This window comes from Scheffersomyces coipomensis, assembly GCF_036884675.1.
Source record: "Scheffersomyces coipomensis strain NRRL Y-17651 chromosome Unknown DFJ63scaffold_2, whole genome shotgun sequence".
NCBI classification, from domain to species: domain Eukaryota; kingdom Fungi; phylum Ascomycota; class Pichiomycetes; order Serinales; family Debaryomycetaceae; genus Scheffersomyces; species Scheffersomyces coipomensis.
This window is the reverse complement of record NW_027042893.1, coordinates 946,583-966,258: the sequence shown is the minus strand read 5'-3', so window position 1 is coordinate 966,258 and position 19,676 is coordinate 946,583. Positions and strand designations below refer to the sequence as shown.

At 31.9% G+C, this 19,676-nt stretch overlaps 5 protein-coding genes across 5 annotated transcripts; all 5 read right to left on the bottom strand. All coding sequences in view use genetic code 12, as the record gives it.

Moving 5' to 3' along the window:
- Positions 1 to 15: 15 nt before the first annotated feature.
- ERG4 (delta(24(24(1)))-sterol reductase) lies at positions 16 to 1,858 on the bottom strand. Its single transcript, XM_064906844.1, has one exon. The coding sequence runs from the start codon at positions 1,525 to 1,527 to the stop codon at positions 73 to 75; it is 1,455 nt and encodes a 484-aa protein (XP_064763593.1). The 5' UTR covers positions 1,528 to 1,858; the 3' UTR covers positions 16 to 72.
- On the bottom strand, positions 1,721 to 4,527 carry LYS144 (Lys144p). Its single transcript, XM_064906843.1, has one exon. The coding sequence runs from the start codon at positions 4,300 to 4,302 to the stop codon at positions 1,810 to 1,812; it is 2,493 nt and encodes an 830-aa protein (XP_064763592.1). The 5' UTR covers positions 4,303 to 4,527; the 3' UTR covers positions 1,721 to 1,809.
- A 179-nt stretch (positions 4,528 to 4,706) lies between these two features.
- DFJ63DRAFT_311584 (uncharacterized protein) lies at positions 4,707 to 7,211 on the bottom strand (the record flags this gene model as incomplete). The annotated part of the gene is made up of 1 exon (XM_064905795.1): positions 4,707 to 7,211. One exon carries the CDS (start codon positions 7,209 to 7,211, stop codon positions 4,707 to 4,709), a length of 2,505 nt encoding a protein of 834 aa, XP_064763591.1.
- A 1,678-nt stretch (positions 7,212 to 8,889) lies between these two features.
- Positions 8,890 to 11,577, bottom strand: PMA1 (H(+)-exporting P2-type ATPase; the record flags this gene model as incomplete). The annotated part of the gene is made up of 1 exon (XM_064905794.1): positions 8,890 to 11,577. One exon carries the CDS (start codon positions 11,575 to 11,577, stop codon positions 8,890 to 8,892), a length of 2,688 nt encoding a protein of 895 aa, XP_064763590.1.
- A 5,241-nt stretch (positions 11,578 to 16,818) lies between these two features.
- CHS8 (Chs8p) lies at positions 16,819 to 19,506 on the bottom strand (the record flags this gene model as incomplete). Its single annotated transcript, XM_064904751.1, has 1 exon — positions 16,819 to 19,506. The coding sequence occupies one exon, from the start codon at positions 19,504 to 19,506 to the stop codon at positions 16,819 to 16,821; it is 2,688 nt and encodes an 895-aa protein (XP_064763589.1).
- Between the last annotated feature and the right edge of the window lie 170 nt (positions 19,507 to 19,676).

Here is a 19,676-nt window from a genome sequence, read left to right as displayed (position 1 = left end):
AAATAACTTTTTAAAGCTTTAACTAGCCAAATGACAATTAATGTGTGCGTTTTAGTTTTTCTTAATATCTGCTTAAAAGACATATGGGATGAACATATAAGGACAAGCTTCTAAATATCTATCCCAATCTTTTCCGTATTTTCTAGCACATTTTCTTTGATCTCTAAATGCACGGTGAGTAAGAACAATAAAGAAAAAGACGGGGAAGAACCATGGGAATGGAGATCCAAATCCACAAATTAAACCCCAAGTTAAAGATTGAGTCCAATCAGCAGTATAATGGATCTTTCTAGCATAAACATACCATCCATCAGTTAATAATACTGATCCATTTTCACATTTGATATATTTTGGATCAACTAAATCAGAATATGGTAAATATGGGAATGTCTTTCTCAAGTTACTATTACCAGCCATTTGTCTTCTGAAACTATTCTTTTGACGATTACCAGTATCAAAGAAGTAATAAGCAACTGATAAAAGGACAAACAAAGCGACATTGTATCCAGTAGACCATTGGTATTCTGATGGATCATGATATGCTAAGTATAAAGTACAATGACAATATGTGAATGGAACACCGGCAATATTCCAGAATAATAACATAAATCCAAACTTTTCATAAGCCATATCCCAAGTTGGAACGATTAATTCTTCACCTTTAGCACAAGCATTGGCGTATAACCAATGTGCATATAAGACAAAAATAGCTTGAGGTGACACCTTTCCATAATCTTCATATTGTTTGAAACAAGTGGATAATGATAAAAAGAATAAAATGAACCATGGAATTCTGACTTCAAAGAACATTTTAAGATCTAAGTATTTACCAATTCTTGGATTTAATGGAGCACCCATAAAGATATCATAAATTGGATTACCTGTCATTCTATGATAATCACCAGTAACATAAATACAAACTAAATACAAGATAATTGATAATGAAATTCCATAGAAGATAGCAGTTGTCATGATAGGACCAAAGTTATCAATCAACAAAGTTAATCTGAGTAAACCAGTGAAGTGTAACACCAATGAAAGAACAATTGAAGTGTAGAATGACCAAATGGCATTACAAAAGTATGGTAGTTGTTTATTGTCTAAGTGAGTTAAAGGTTGGCCCTTTGTCCAAACACCAGGTAAGGTCAAATAGAAAACAGCTTGGATTAAAATGAATGAAGTGAAAAATAACCAAACTTTGAAAGATGGTAAACCATAACTAGTAAAGTAATCCCATAATTGAGCTAAGAAATCACCCCAGGTTTGATCAACTTCAGGCCAAGCAGGATATCCATCATTGAACTGAGCACTAATCCACATGTACCACATTAAAAGTGGGAATCCAACCATCATCCCAACCGCACCTGCTGGACCTCCGAACTCCCATTCAATATCTTCTTTAGGTAAATAACCTCTTGGAACTGATTCTTCAACTGGCTGTGAAACTTGATCCACAGCTGAAACAGGCTCTGAAACTTGTTCTACCACAGTTTCTTCAAGTAATGGAGCTGAACTTTCCTCTGACATCTTTCCTATATCGATCTATGTTACACACTATCTCCTATAACTAGAAAGAAAGAAAGAATGAGTTCGTACAATAGTTTTTCATCTCTATTTTGATTTGACAGTTTTTGTTTACGATTTTCAATTTATGGACCGTTCCTGCGGCGGGTCGAACAAACAAAAAAGAATTTACGCTCTTCGTTTACATCGTTTACATCGTTTAGCTAAATATGAAATTTGCAACTTTACGCTATATAAATATGAACTGAATAGATATAATAATCATAATAATAATAATAATAACACTTAGGCAAACGGAATCATCCCCATTTCGTCGTGGATGACGGTATCCGATCCGTTGGACTTGGCTCTGGCTTTATACTTATACAATAAATCTAACGCCGATTGAGCACTTCCATTACCTAATTTCTTTAACCCAATAAAGTAAACTTCTAGTTTCTCAAAATCGTCATCACTCTTGGCAAATCTGCAACAGATTCGGAACGGAACTAGAACCATAATGGCTCTAATGTCAAATGTCTGTTTGGATAAATAATACAGTTCGGTCTCGGCCACGATAATAGATTTATCCATTTCATAATCGTCTTTATCGTTAAGTTTTGATTTGATAAAGAAGGCTGAGTCCAATATGAAATCAAAAAGTTCTCTAACTACAGGGCTTGATGTAGGTAAGTTTAGCAACCCCTTTTTAGTCAATAGCGGTAAATATAACGCATTAAGATGTAAGCGTTGACTTAAATCAAACCAAGAATAATAATTTTTCTCTCCCTTCAGATTGGTATAGCTACCATAACAAGATTGGGGTAAAATAATCTTATCAGGAGAGTGGATGGAGTATTCCGGGTGTCCAGGACTTGAAGCTGGGATAATGAAAAAACTATTTTTATTTAAACCAGTAACGATTTCTTCATCCTTGGCAGCATCAATTAGCGAAAAGAGTTTGGCAATTTCAGTGGAGTCAATCTGCAAATTAGGTTCACTCCTTAATAAATCCATTACTTTAACAAGTTCAGCTATTATATCAACCAATTTAATAGTATATCCAAGATATAAGTTAAACTCACACAGTTTTGAACCTGCGGGAGGATTAGTTAATAATCCTATTCTTATCAAAGCATCATGAAATCCAGGATTAACCTCTTTATTAAAGTAAGCAATCTCACTATATAATAAATTATCATTTTCATTGGAGAATACATGCTCTTGATCGTTCTTCATGTTTCGAACCACACTGTTTATGGTTCCTCCTAAAGGTGAAATTAAACCAGCTATTGACTCAATAGCATAAAACCAAGTTTTGGCTAATGCTAAACCTCCTGAGATATTGAATTTGTTCTTCTGTTGATAAACAGTTAAATAATTCATTAATAAATCTTTTGCTCCTCTTAAATGAGTTTTCCAATTATTATACATGTTTCTCCCCGAGTTCGTAGTCGCCGTGAAATTAGACGCTAATACCAACACAGTTAAAAGTAATTTTTCAATATCATTAACTTCATATTTTTTTGAATTTTTATCAAGGAAAGCATCACTTAAAGTCTGTAAACATACTGTTATATATTTTTGAAAACTTAATTCGTGCACTCTCTTATCGGATTGATTGAATTGGAATGTTGCTGATATAGCTAATAAAGAAGTTAGCAAATATGGACAATTATTCAGATATTTTAATAAAATCTTGATTATTTCATTTGACTCTATAGATGAGGCAAAGGGGAACATATGAAAGCATAAGTCAGTATGAGTTAATGAATTCAAATAAGTTTCATGAGGTCCATCAAGGTTATAATGTTTTAAAGTTCGAGAAATCAATTCACTATTGGATATTGAGAAATCATGTTCACTTTTCATAAATTCTTGGAAATACAAGGGACTATCGACATCTATAGGGGATAAATTGAGCTTTATCTTATTGGAGAATTCATCAATTTGGAAATTTAACCTTTCAAACGTTTCTGATCGTGAACTAGTTTCACTTCTATTATGCACGGCCGATAATTGAATACCTTCAACTTCAAGCTTATCAGTAGTTCGTAAAACATCTTTATTTGGCTTACCTGGAACATCAGGAGCAGCACTCATTTCAAAGAAATCAAGTGATACTAATCCATTCAAATCATTCACCAATAAAGAAGCCTCATCAAATAGATTCTTCATTTCTTTATCATCGAATGGGGACATTGATATTGGGGTAGATATCGATTCGTTGGCTAATATATCAGATATAGCATTTTTAAACATCTTTTTATTGTTTGAAATAGCATTAGCATTGCTGCTAACACCATTTTGTTTGGTTTTGGAGGAAGGAGAAGGAGGTACCACCAGTGGTTTGTCCCCTCTTATATTGCTTTCATTTAATCCAACCGTTATGGCTGGTGACATGGATCTTACATCAGATATCACTGAGTTACTTCCATCAGTTGGATTCGTAGCTCTTGATTGTGGATTAGGATTATAAGTTCTTAACTCAAAGCTGTTATTGTTTATACCAGGTTTGGTAGTGGTCGTACTACCATTTTTAACCCCATTATTGTTGTTCGAAATCGACTCAAATCTGAATTGTTGCTTGGGAGGATAATTGCATGACTTCTTCAATCTCGTACAGTTATGACAGAAAGGTTTAGCTTCATCACACTTCATCTTCCTTCTTTTACATTCAATACAACCTCCTCTACTGTACTTTCTCTTTTTCAACTTTGGTTTATCTTCTTCATCACCAACCATTTCCGGTTGGTCCAATCGTATTTTAGTTTGAGACATCTCAAGCGACGACATCATTCCATCTTCTGTATACCGCCCTGATACGTGTCTTCCTATAGACCTTGACTTAATCAAATAGCTTATGATGATATGGTTATGAAGTTAAAAATTTCAACTTTCAATTTGATAACAATCTTTTTTTGGTTTGCTCACACCCAAATGGCAAGAGATAACGATCGGCCAAATTAAAATTTGTACCGATAATTATAATTATAATTATAAAAACTTTATTTATATTAATATACAAAATTAGGAATATACAGTATGTAACTAAGATAATGATATGTACTTATATGGTACGATATGATTTGATATGATATGATATGGTATGATAGAATGGAATATGCCATGAAATAGGCGATGCATCTTACCATAAGACGCAACAAACGATGATATAAAAAAATAGAGGAAAGTGATCAAGATTAAACAACATTTTGAAGTCTAGATAAGATTCTTCTACCATGAGGAGTATTTTTAATACTTAACAATAATGGTTGTAATGCTTGGGATAATTTAGTCAATTGTTGAGGAGCAGCAACGTCTAAACTAGTTTGTAAAACATAATTTCCAAAAGCATCATTTAATAAATCATTGAATCTTTCAGTGTTTTGTAATAATTCATCAATGATATTATCGGTTAACTTATGAATTCTTAATGATTTTTCAATGACATTGGATCCAAATTTATGTAACGATAAAGAAATAATATTGGATTTAATATGATTCATAATCATTTGAATTGAATCATTGTCACCTCTTGATAATACATATTGAACCACATAATTACCAAATGGATCTAAGGATAAATTAGTAGCATTTTCAGCTACTTTTAACGATAATTGTTTACGTTGACTTAAATCACCATTATCTAAACATCTTTGTAAAACACAACAACCGTGTCTATGAGTGGCAATCTCATTACAGTTAAGACAAGCTGCATCAAAGATGAATTGATTATCAGCGGGCTTCAATTTTTGTAAACATTTTTGAACCACATGATTACCATTCAAATCACGAGATAATGAAACAATATGACTACCTAATGATTCAATAATGATTTTACTTTCTTCTTCAGTAGAAATACAATCAACTAATTTTTGTAAAGCTCTAGTACCATGAGGATCTAAAGCAATTCTAACAAATTCCACTGATGAATTCTTAACTAAAATAATTCTTTGATCATTTGATACATTTTCAAATAATTTTTGAACCAAGTAATTTCCAAAAGGATCAGTCATTAATTCGACAATCTTTAAGTAAATTTCGTTAAAAATCATAGTAGCAGCAATATCATTAGTTAAAATGACACTATTAGAAGCATCTTCATCTTCTGATGATTCAGTGTTTTCCTTAGCATCCTTATTCAACTTTCCTTCCGCTAAATCTTTTCCTAAATCCAATTGACGTTGTAAGAATCTACATCCATGTTGATCTTTACATAAATTGAAAATTTGTCCCACAAAATCTTCTAACTTAGCATTAACATATTTAGAAGCATCTTCACCTTTTCTTCTATTATTGTTATGATTATTACCGTTATTGTTATTGTGAACTTTACGATGAATGTTAGATTCACTCATATAACCATAATTACCTCCATTTCTGTTATGACGATGGTGATGGTGGTTACCATTGTTATTTCTCATATTACCATTGAATTGGTTCATATAAGGCATAGAAGATGGTGGTGGAGGTGGTAACATTGATGGATGATGAGGACCTGGAGATTGACTTGGAGGAGGAATCATTCTATTATCCATGAATGCATTTCTCATATTTGGATGCATTTGAAGAGGAGGTTGGTGATTCCACATGCCAGCTGGTGGAAGTTGATGAGGAGGTGGTGGATGACCATGAGGATGAGGAGGTGGTGGCATTAATCCACCTAATGATGGAGGTGGCATGGAGAAATTATCAGTCAAATGGAATTGTTGTTGATTACCATTGTTTGGAGGAGTTGGAATAGGATTATGGAATGGAATAGCTGGGATTTCTCCTGTAGTAGTTGTAGAACTTTCAGCACCTTCATTAGCAGTAATATTTTCAATATCTGGGGTGTTACTTTGAGTACTATTGCTGTTACCTGAAGCTGATGGAGGAGGAATCATAAATGGAGGGTTTGAATCTAAGATACCACCAAATAATTGATTAGAATGAGGTGGTGGTGGAGGTGGTGGGGTTGAGAATGGTAAATGTAAGTTGTTAAATGGAGGATGATCAGCTTTATTTTCTTTACCTTCTTCAGATGGAAGCTCAAATGGTTTAATAAACATTGGTAAATCATTTTGAATTTCATTAACATTATTGTTACTGTTGTTATTGTAACCAAATGGAGGAGCAGAAGAAGGAATGAAATTGTTATTCCAGGTTGACGAAGGAGTATTGTTTCCAAATGGACCTGCACCGTTACCAAGTAAAGAAGGATTTGGAGTTAATGAACCTTGATGAGGATGGTATGGATGATTATAAAATGGATAATTATCACCACCGTATAAAGGTTGATTCAGGAAAGGAATGGTTGATTTTGGTTGATCGTTTGGTGGTTGCGATTGTTTGATTTGATCTTGTGATGATTCAGTATAATCATCGTCTAAATCAAGATTAACTAAAGCACCAACAATATCCAATTCAGATGGTTTAGCATCTTCATCATCAACAACAGTAACGTCATTTTCCTTAGTGATGATGACGGAGTTATCATCAAGTGAATTTGAAGAAAGATCAACAATGGCAGTGGTAACAGCGGTGGTTGGTGCGGTAGTTTCTTCTGTGGTTGGAGATAAGAAACTAGGAGCATCTTTAGCAAAGAAATTGGAACCAAATGAAGCTGATCTTAAACCTGGTTTCGAGAATTTAGATAAATTCTTAGTGGCATCGTCAACCGCAGTTGAAATTGATGCTGATCTTGATGTGTAATTGGTAGACATAATGATAGTAAAAAAAACTTAAATAATATGGAGGGTATGATATGCTAATAACTTAAAAATCCGACTAATAAACAAAACTACTATACAAATACGAAGCTTTTTGAGACCTAAACTAACTTAAGCGACGTGTTGAAGGGGGAATAATGTACAATAATGAAATGGAGGGAGGAAGGAAGAAAACCTAAAATATGATGATGACAAGAATGATATGATAGAAAAAAATGAAGCTAATATGATTCAACAGATGATGCTAATGACTAAATGACTGTGTTCTGAGATATCTAATATACATATAAAATGGAAAGATCTGTAAAGCAAGGTTTGGGTACTGATCTCCAAATCGGTTGGGAGTTTAAATTCAAAACAAAAACACGCCTGGGTCTAATATACAATGGATGAAGGTGTGTTCGTGATACTGACTGCTGACAGAATGATAGCCTTAGTATACACGGGGTATGATGAAGTTAAATAGTGTTGATTGTTGGGTTCTGGTTCCTAGTCCTACTTGGATGCTGTAAATTTTTTGATTTGAGATTTTCCCTTTCTCATTCAAAATCAGATTTGTCAAAAAAATTTTCAATGAGATCAAAAAAAATGTGTGTGTGTGTGTGTGTACCATAACCATTTTAGCTGCTACCATATACTAGTTACAATTTACTAAGTTATTTTTTTAAATATTATTATCTATTATTGTAAAAAATATAAAAAGATTAAATAAAACCTATAATACGTGTAGAGGAAATGGTAATAAATGTTAAAATAAAAAAAAAATACTATGACTAGGGGAAATTGTTTCAATAAAATGTAGATACCAATATATCAACATATACGAGACATGAAAAGAAGGATTTGATTAATTAAACCGGGGTAACCAAATTAATAAAAAATTAAATAAGAATAAAAAAGAATAGAAGGTAAATCCTCTTTCATATCATCATAACATGTCAAAATTATATCAAACCCACACATAACCATCACCATTTGAAAAGAAGCAATAAGAAAAATAAAGAAGAAAAGACTGCAAATAAAACACCATTAGAAAACAAGAAATGGGGAAATGACTTGTTTACAACCACAACCAAATAAATAAAAGTAGATTCATTTTAAATAAACTTCTTTTTCTAAGATTGTATCAACGGGGATTTTTTTTTGTAGAAAGTTTTTTATAGTTTTTTTTGTAGTTTCTTCACAGTATAAATGATTGGAAATGGATTGAAATTAAAAATTAAATGAAATAAAAAAATAACGGAAGGATTGAAAGTGAAATTGTTGAATGAGTGATTCAAAATCAGCATCCAAACTAAAAACCATAATAATAATAATAAGATATAACCACCAAAAGCATCACCATCACCATAAAAATAAGCAGCATCATCAATAAAGTATAAATTTGTAAATTTTGATTGAATTTTAATGAAATTGACTTATAATAAATAATATTCTCTTTATATTAAAGTAACAATTAAGGGGGAAATTACCAAAATAAACTAGAAAATATTCAATTTCAAAAAAAAATAAAAAAAGGTAACAAATTATACTTAAGAAATAAATAACAAATTAATGAATGACAACAATAATTAAAATAGAAAAAAAGATATTAATATTAAGAAAGACTTTAATTCTTCAACCAATCTTGATTTGTTCTATAAATGGGGGTAGGACATAACATAATCTAAATCTAGTTAGATTTTTCATGTTGAGTAGAAACTCTTTGCATGGAGACTAAGAAATCTTCGAATGATCTCTTATCGTGAGATTTCTTTTGTGGTCTACCGTTACAGAAGTCATCCCAAGCTTCAGAGTTGGACATTAAGTAGTAAGCACCACCTAAGATACAGAAAACACCGAAGGAGAAAATCCAGGTTCTGACAACAGTAACAATATCAGTCCAGTTTTGAGACCACCAACCGAATAAAGTAAAACAAGTAGCAATGATATCAACAATAAAGACGGCACCAGCTAATTGCCATGATGGGATTGAAGACCAGAATGGACCTTGAGCTCTGGTAACGAAAATTAACCAATTTTCAGTTAAAGAAATTTGTAAGAATAAAATACCATCAACACCACCAAAGTTTTGGACAATACCACCCTTTCTCATGAACATAGTGGTTAAAGTAATCCAAGTACCAATAGCTAAAATTATACCTAAAACAATAGACATACCCCATAATCTTGGAGTGTTCCATTTAACTGGTTTTGGATCATATGGAGCATTATCATAAGCAATGGCTAAAGTAGCAACATCAGCGAAAATAGCAATGAAGACAACTAAATCAATGTTTAAAGATTGATTTAAGATAGCAATCCATAAACCTAAGAATAATTCTAAATGTAAAGATAAAGCAATACGGTAAACAACATAAGAGTACATTCTGTGGAAAATTTGTCTGGAAGTCTTTAAAGCATCAATAATAGCAGATAAACCTGGAGCTAAGAAAACAATATCAGCGGCAGATCTAGCAGCATCAGTGGCACCTTCGACGGCAATACCAGTATCAGCTTTCTTTAATGATGGGGCATCGTTAACACCATCACCAGTCATAGCAACTAAGTAACCTCTAGATTGTAAGATTTCAACAGCATTATATTTATGTTGTGGGAAAACTTCAGCGAAACCATCAGCATTTTCAACGAAATCGGCAATTTCAGAACCAGCCATGTCACCACCACCGGATAAACCTAATCTATCAGCATCATAAATGTTAGTACCTAAACCTAATTGACGACAAGTTTCCTTAGCAATACCAACAGCATCACCAGTTAACATCTTAACTCTTAAACCTAAAGATCTAGCTTCATTGACAGTGGCAGCAGTATCATCTCTTGGAGGATCCATACATGGCATAATACCTAAAATTTCCCAGTGACCTTCACCTCTCTTTCTAGCAACACCTAAAGATCTGAAACCTCTAGAAGCAAATTCAGCGACAGTGTTTTGATAGTTTTCATGGACATCTTCTGGAATTGGGTGATCATCTTCAACAGTCTTTAAGACGAATAATGGGGCACCCTTAACACAAACAATTCTTTCACCTTCTGGAGATTCAACAACAGCGGTAACTTTCTTTGAAACAGGATCGAAAGGTTGGAATTCAATAACTTTATATTTGGTTAAAGCGGCTTTAGCTCTTGGGTATGAGATTAAAGATTTTAAGAAAGCTTTATCAATAGCATCTAAACCTTTCTTCTTTCTGGAAGCAGCTAAACAAGCAGTTAACATTAAATCATCAGCTTCAACACCTTCAACAGTGTATGGTTCATGTAAAGATAACTTGTTCTTGGTTAAAGTACCGGTTTTATCGGAACATAAGATTTCAACACCGGCTAAGGATTCAATGGCAGATAATTTTTGGACAATAGCTTGTTTTTTAGCTAAGTAAGCAGCACCGACAGCCATAGTAGTGGTAACAACGGCTGGTAAACCAACTGGAACACCAATAATGGTAATAGCTAAAGTGTATCTTAAAATTGGAACAATTCTAACAGTTCTATAGAAACAAGCAACCCAGACGACTAATAAGGTAAGAATAACGAAAACTAATAAAGTAGTACCAATACCGTTTAAAACTTCAGTGAAATGACCAGTACCACCGGAAGCTTTGTTAACTAAAGAAGCAGCTCTACCAACGAAAGTAGAATCACCAGTAGCGGTAACAACCATGAAACCTTCACCAGTCTTAACAGTAGAAGAGGAGTAACAAGAGTCACCATGTCTCTTGTCAACAGCTAAAGATTCACCAGTAATAGCAGATTGATCAATTTGTAATAAACAGTCTTCAGAGATAATTCTACCATCGGTTGGGATAACAGTACCATCTTCTAATTGTAAGACATCACCTGGAACAATTTCAGTAGCAGCAATTTCAATTAATTGACCATTTCTGACAACATTAGCAGAGTTAGCTAAGGTTTTCTTTAATTCATCAACAATAGAACCAGCTTGATATTCTTGGATAAAACCAACAGAGGCATTTAATAATAATAAAGCACAGATAACACCGAAATCGACCCAATCTTCTAAACCAGCAGCTAAAATAGCAGCAGCTTCCATAACGAATTGAATTGGACCAACAAAGAACATAATGAATTTTAAGAATAAGTTTTCTTTTTCTTCAGCCATTTGATTTAAACCAAATCTCTTTCTTCTTTTAAGGATTTCTTCATCATTTAAACCAACAGCTGGGTCAGTTTTTAATAATTCTTCTGGAACGGCTTTGAAAGTATTTTCATCAAGCTCTTCATCTTCTTCTTCATCACCACCTTGATTGGATTGTAAATCCAAGATTAATTGATCAATATCATCTTCTTCATCATCGGATGCGACTTTGTCGACCTTTTCTTTGGATGGTTCAGTTGCACTCATAGTTACTGATTATTTTAACAAACAAGTAAAAACGTGAAAACTAATGAAAGGAGAAAAATCAAAAGAGAAAAGAAAATCTTATAAAAAAGAATTGAAATTAATAACTAATTGATATAAATTGGACAATTGAAAGTATTTATATTAGAAATTAGGGAGAGGAGGGAAATTTGGACGACGACGACGACGACGACCAGTTTTTGTTGAAATTTTAAATTTTCTATGAGAGAAAGGGAAACTATGAATTGGTACAACCTGTAAAAAAAATCCCTCTATTTTTGTCTGATTGAATGAGGGATTATAGTATGGCAGAAAACAAAAAAAAAAGAAATTTTAAATTATTAAACCTGCACTTTTGTCTGTTCTCATCTCAAACTCTTGCCCAATTGGGTACAATAATAAACAAAAATGAGGTTTGACATAGTGCATCAATATCAAAATAAAAACAAACAATTTCCCTTTCTAAATATCTGACAAAAACATCACTTTCCCAAATGGGAAAACCTGTAAAAATTGAATCAAAAACAAAAATTGTCGGATAAGATTTTGATAATCAGACACTGACAAGGCTGGAAGTATGTATTCCTTTTAGTGAAAGTGGAACACATTTTTTTTTTTTTATTTCACGCTAATCCAAATTTGCTGGTAAAACTGCCTCTAATTTAGTTATTACAGTACTTAATTACTATGTACCATTTGGCCGATTATCCGGGTCAATCAATTTTACTGGCTCAAAAGCAAGGTTTAAAGATGATTGTTTCCGTTATTATGTGCCTGATCATACTTGCTTGTTATTACTTAACTAGGATTATAGTCAGCCATTCACAAATTGAGCCATAAAGATGATAATAATAAAAGATGCAAGAACGAATAATGACAATGAATTATTGAGCTACCCTTTCCAATTGATTAGATAGGAAACTTCTTTTAAGGAGGATTGGTACCTGAAAAAGTTATTAATCTCCTCAATAAATCACTGGTGATTAACATTCTTTACTGATTCTGTATGTATCTATCTTGTCCATTCCTTTATTATTATCCTTTATGCTTGCAATATAAATAATATTGATAAGAGTCTTATTGCTCTACCTAGTATCACTAGTTAGGTAGTAGTTCTTTCCCTTTTCTGTCTGATTATTATTTTCTAATGATGTATCAATTTAGCTCATCGCTCCAAATATATATATATATTATATTTACAGGTATACTTCCCTGTTTCTACTTCTCCTCTTTTATGAAATTGTCAGTTAAAATCACTATAAAATAATGGTTTGGTAATAATAATAATAATAATAATAATAATAGTTTGTTCATTATACTGTAGTTAACTGTTGCGCTAAGTAATTAATGCGAGATAAGACAAGCCGCTAAAAATTAATTATTCACAGTTTTATTATCTATCTATCTTTATATCAATATCTATCAATCTATAGTAAGTTTAGAAGTTTAATCTTGAGTATTATTTTTAAATTCCAAGTTATTATCAATTTCCAAATCTATCGCTTAATAGTACAGATTTTACCACTTTCGCTTTCTTTATCAACTTCTCCATTTCTATGCTGGTTAGGGATGCTGAACATTTTTCATTCTTTTCATTCTTTTTTTTTGTTCTGTACCTGTTAGTCAATTTAAAGTTTGTTTCTTTTTTTTTTATTTTGTTCTATTTTGCACCGCCTGTATATAAGCAACGCACAATGGCTGTCTGTTCTGTTCTGTTATGTTATGTTCTGTTCTGTCGGTATATTCTTTTTCAAACCCCAAAACGAAAACTCTAAAAACCATTGAGGACTAAACGTGCTTAATTTCATGTCTTGATTAGGCAACTACGACTACTACTAATAACCATTAGCAATAATTGTACGAGTTATTTCTATATTACCATATGCTAGTTATGTGCATAGAACGATGAATTGATGGGGGGATGGTGGGTGCTTACGAACAAGACAAAAATAATAAGAATAAAATAAAAAATCATACAATCTTTTTGATAGATTATATAACCATGCACGTAATTTACTTTCCAAAATATATGGACTGTTACAGAGAGGTAGAGGAAAAGGAAGAGGAACGATCATTTGTTATTATTAGTTACTTTTTTTTTAATGATGTCAATATTCGTTAATCAATTACTGGTCGTTTGATGATGAAGTTGTTCGTACATTACCTTATTTATAAATATGCAACAAAATATCACATTGATAAAGTTGTCTCATCATTATTATTTGAGCAATCCCACACGACTTTCTATTTATCAGACACTTTTTTTTTTTGGTTTAACGATTATATAAGCGTTGACTAAGCGCAGTAATAAATAATGTGTGGGAACGACCAAAAATATTTAGTGTGTGTCCCCTTCCCTCATCGCTTCACATCTTTCCATTAATTACGTGCACTACCCACAGTCTCATCTCATCTCAGCTCTGCTCTTCTCTTCTCATATCGCTTTTGTACTTTCTCAAATGGATAATAAACATGGACATCATCAATTGAAGTAACCCTGGAGGGGATTTGTGGAGAGAGATTGACTTAAACCCAAATTAAGAGTATTCCAGTAGTATTGAAATAATTTATTACAACATTACAATCAATAGGACTAAGTAGATCCTTTTATCTATCTCTCAGTAATAAATTGATAAATAAAATAATTAACTCTCTCTCTCTCTCTCTCTTTCTCCCTGGAAAATTTAGCCTAAAATAAATAAAAATTAGATTTTACAGTTTATTTCTCAAAATGACAAACAAATGAGAAAAACAAAAACAAACAATGAAAAGTACAGGTTAAGAAAATCAGACATTTTTTGTTTTTTATTTTCATCCACTATCCTTATCTTACCCTGATGTAAACTGTAAAAAGAATATTTTCTTAGTTATATTATTATTATTACGTAACTCTTGTATGGATAGTCAGTCTCTCTCTCTCTCTCTCTCTCTAATACCGATTTAACCGGGCCTAAATGTATAAATGGTTTATATGCAAGCCCTATTCTAACTGACTTAATTCACTCGGACCGAATCATATCTTCACACGACAAATAATAATTATCCACCACAAGCGACTGTATAGTATAGTATAGTATATCAATTTGCAACCTTGGTCATTAAAGTGATTTATTCGTCACCATAAATGTGGTAATCTATTTATTGCTTTTTTTTTATTCAATTTGTTTTTCTTTTTTGTTTTTTATACAAAGTCTTATGATGGTGTATTCCAAGTGTGTCAAGTTCATTTAGTTTGATGTAGATGTGTTCCATGGATCTATGTTAGCTGTTAAGAACAAGATCTAAAAATGTCTTGGTAACAGAGTTAATGGTATATACGGTGCGAATTAATTATCATTTAACCGATTTTGTAGACATGAATACAACGGCGCGGTAAAAATGGACCAACGAGTTTTATAAATATGCTAAATCTGGCTATAACTCCTTTACAACTCCGAAGAAATTGATAAATTTATCCTTATTCTATATTGATTAAGGTAAGTATAAAATCGAAAATAAATTGTCGGATACAACAGCTATAGAGAAACTCTAAACACGTATAATAGAAGTTTACAGGTTATTTATTGTTTAAAAAAAAATTTCTTGTCTTACTTTACTGTACTCTACTGGGGTTAACGTCTGGGGAGCATTCGAGAGGAGGGTTGAAGACCTAGAAGTGACAACTATAATACTGTTTTTTTATAGAATTGTTTTTACACTTTAGATAAAATGTCAGGTTTAACCATCAGTTGCCATTTAAGTTTTAATTACATTGATTTGGGATAATTGTCTGCTGGACCTGACTTCGGAGTAAGTATGGAAAGATTATAAAATAAACGCTAAAATTAATTAATTAATTGATTGATGTGCGAGGCATATCACAAAGAGGGTTCACCAATTATAAGTTTAGGTAATTTCTTTTTTTAAAATCAAACTACTGTAGTATCTGATTTGTCAGTACGAAAGAATTTTCATATTTGGTGAAACAAAGACTAGATACATTATACATATTTCATTGTCTCCACATCAACCAACGAATTATGTGTGAATTCTAGTGAGAGATTTTAAAAAAATAAATTTTTTTATACAATTTTAAAATTTTTTTTTCTATTTAGTGAGAATTAACCCATCCTATTAGCGGACAATTTGAGAGCCAATGAAAAAAATTACCGCAAAAACATAAAAAATAAGGTAACAACAGCGAGAAGGAAAGAAAAATTAACGAGAATTTTGTGCAATTATAATTCAGCCCATTAAAAAAAACCGTTAGGCAATTAAAATTAAGAAAATTTAGTGGAAAAAAGAAATTTTTTCAATCCTAAAAAGTCCCTCACCATACCTCTATCTATCTATCTATCTATGTGGGCAATAATTATTTTAGGTTAGAGTTAAAGTTAAAGTGGCATAAGCGGTAAGGCAACTTAAGGTGGACAATTGGTTCCACCGTTAGTTTCATTACAGAATAAGTAAAATCACCGGGTATTTTTCTGTTTGTTAGATTCATTTTATTGGCTTACCCACTCACAGACACAGATTATTTAGATTAATTAATTAAAATTTTAGAGAGCGAATGTTTATTTCCTGAAATGCCTCTTATAACCGCTTATTATTCTTATTCCCCTCTACCACCTTATGCAATATGACATTAAGTTTACAGTTTCCATTCAATGGTTGTTAAAGTTCCGATTTAAATTAAAATTAAAAATTCTTTTTTTGTCTGATTATAACCATTTTTCAAAAATATTTACTTGTTACATTGCGGTCCGTGTTGATGAACGGGTTGGCTTATACCGTTCTTCTTCTCTTGTATAGTTACTCGCCATTCAGCCCTATATATCAAGGCTTTTTATGCTTACAATTACAGTTTCTACAACTAAGTTAAGTTAGGATAAAAACTAATTGTTTGTCATAATTGAAGTTTCTGTTTATATCAGAGTTAAAAGAGGGGTAAATCAAAGTCAAAGACGCTTGTTTTAAAAAAAGAAATCAATCACGTGTATTTGATCACGTTTCTAAATTATAAGGTTGCAATTTTTTCCTTTAAATTATTACACTTTCTACTTTAACAACTTCGAATATTTGAACTACCCTATTCTCTGTTGGTTCTAAGAAATGGTATACATATTGATTAGGTTATCTTACTTGAAAAAGTTTATGATATGCAATTGTTTTTATTTTATTAATGTATTTTTATATATGTAAATATTTTATAAATAATTTGGCACTAAAAATTACCAAAACCGAACGTTTAATCAAAATCCCACTCTAAACGATTTCTTTTCTTAATAAACCATCTTTACTCTTTTTCCCTCTTAATTTCCATTTTAATGGTCTAAATGCTTTGAATATTAAAAATAATACACTTCCAATAAATCTAAATAATGCTAATCCGGCCACAATCCATAAAATAATCGATAAAAATACTTGTGAATTAGAACTTAAAGTATCATTCCCATTATCATTATTATATGTCCCGGTTAAAACACCCCCAGCTTGTAAGACTATAGCTATCAATATCGCATTTGATAACATCCATGCTAATACCGTTAAGGTTCTTATTAATGCATAATAAGAATCATTATCTTCCTTTGATTTTCTTGATGTTTTCTTCACTGGTTTAACCATTTCTTCACTTTTTAATGTTTTAATTGTATTTAAATAGGATTCATTTAATTCAGATTCAACTCCAGGAACAATCATCACAAATTCATCTCTATTATTGACGATTTTAGCTGATCCTAAATCTTTAGCTTGAACCACTCCTTTAGTACCCCATGAAACATCATGAATATTACAGAAGGCGTAAATGTTTAACACATTGATATAATATGGTGATAATAACACATATTGTACAAACGATGTAAACATAAAACTTGGTTCTCCATAAATTATAGCTCCCACAAAATATAATACATAAGTGGAAACAATAGAAAGAATTAAATCTCTAAATTTGGAATTGGTAAACATCATAATAGGAGTGAATCCTCCATTATCAGAAATAATGGCTTTAACAGTATGAATGGCTAAGAAAATAACGGAAAACATTAAATATGCCATTAAAATCGCAAAACAAACAGCAATAAGGGTATAAAATTTCCGAGCTCCCTTAGGAGTATTACCAAATGCTAATACGAATGCAATTACCACCGCTCCAACATAACACCATAAAAATATAGCCGCAAGATATTTACCCACTTCAAAATGCATATCAGTAGCTCCTAAATTAGCTGTTAAAATTCTAAATACTAAGAAAAATGATGCTAATGAAAACCATGACACTAAGATAGTTACCAATTGATAATAGAATTCTAATTGTAATACTAATTTTCTTAATAAAGAGTGATTTGATCTCCAAATCTTAGTCCAATGGAACATAGCATATATAGCAGCAAACATGGCCCCATTTAACCATCTTCTTCTTTGTAAAACGAATTCATCAATTTTTTCTGGAGCATCTGTTTCAGCTTTAGCTTCATTAACATATCTTAATACGTAATTATGATTTTTCTTAGCCACTAATTCAAAACATAAGATTCTATCTTCTGCTAAATACATATTGGAAGTGAATAAACCTGCTTCTCGATAATTTCTTTCCTTAACATCCTTTTCATCATCTTCTTCTCCATCTTCATCATCATTACCATTATGCAAGAATTCCCCTTTGAAATATTTTTCTAATGGTCCCTTACTATTAACATTTAATAAAGCTTCATATCTATAAGCACTGAAAGCACCAGGTAAAACACTAATGAATCCAAATACTGATTCCATAGGTTTATCTAAAATATTGGAGATTTTATATTCGAAATTTTGAGCTGCCACTAATGGATTAGCTAATAATTTTTTACTTGGACCTAATGAAACTCTCATTTCTCCACAAGCACCACCTACATTTGAATCTTTAAATGCTCTCCATAAGTAATAAAAGGCATCCTTTTCTGGTTTAGTACCACAATCTAAAAGCATCACTACTTTTGGATTTAAAATTGGAGAGAATGCTTGGAAACACCAACGATGGGAATTAATCTTTCTTAAATTCTTTTCCTTTAAACAAAACATTAATTGAACTGGAGTTGAATTAACTCCAAAATGAATCTTATCATTAATTTCATCAATACCTACTGTTGAAGTATATTCATAAATATGAGATTTGACTGATTTTTCTTGGATTTTAGATTTAGCATAACCATCTTGATAAACCCCCAAACTAGCTAAAAGCATTTGTGAACGTTTATTTAATTGTAATCTACCATCAGCCACAATACAAACAACAATCTTCTTCCAACTTTCAGGACCCCAAGTTGAAGAATTCCCTCTTTCAGTTAAATCTTTAATGTTGTCAAATACACCCTTTAAAGTACGAGCTAATAAGAATTCATCTTCGTTATACATCGTAATACAAATCATGATTTCTGTTTCTCTCTTTGGAGAATATAACTCTTGACGTAAGGTATAATTGAATTTTTGGAAATTTGAAGGACCACAAGTAGCACCAGTATATCTTAAGAATGAAGTTTCATGACTGGTATTATTATTTGATCTTCCATAAGTTTCTAAAAGTGCCTTTGGAACTGGAGCATCAATGATATAATTCCCATTAACTAATCTTGCTCTTTTAATTGTCTTGGTATAATGCAATTTGGGGACGAAATATTCATCTTCTTCATCATCATCTTTACTAGTGTTATCTCTAAATCCAACTGTTTTCTTTCTTTTGATAGTAGCACCTCTTCTGACGATTTCTTCACCGGTTTCCAGGTATAATGAATCATTATCTCCAAATGGATCTAAATCATCATCATTATCAGCATCTTGTAAAGGATTAATCATATAATTAGCACCACTGAAAGCAGCCGCACCAGTTGAAAGAGCATGAGCATTAGCATTACCATTTTGAAATGGATTATTTCCACTTAATAAGCCACTATTGACATGAAAATCAGACTGAAACATAGTGGCACCACCAAAACTACTACTATTAGTATGATGATATACAGGATTTAATTCTTTAAATTTGTTAGCAGTAGGAGTTGTATTTAATGTAACCGATGATCCGGTTTCATCACTACCAGAATTAGAAGTTGGATGAGTATTATAATGAATAGGTTGGAATTGAAGTGGTG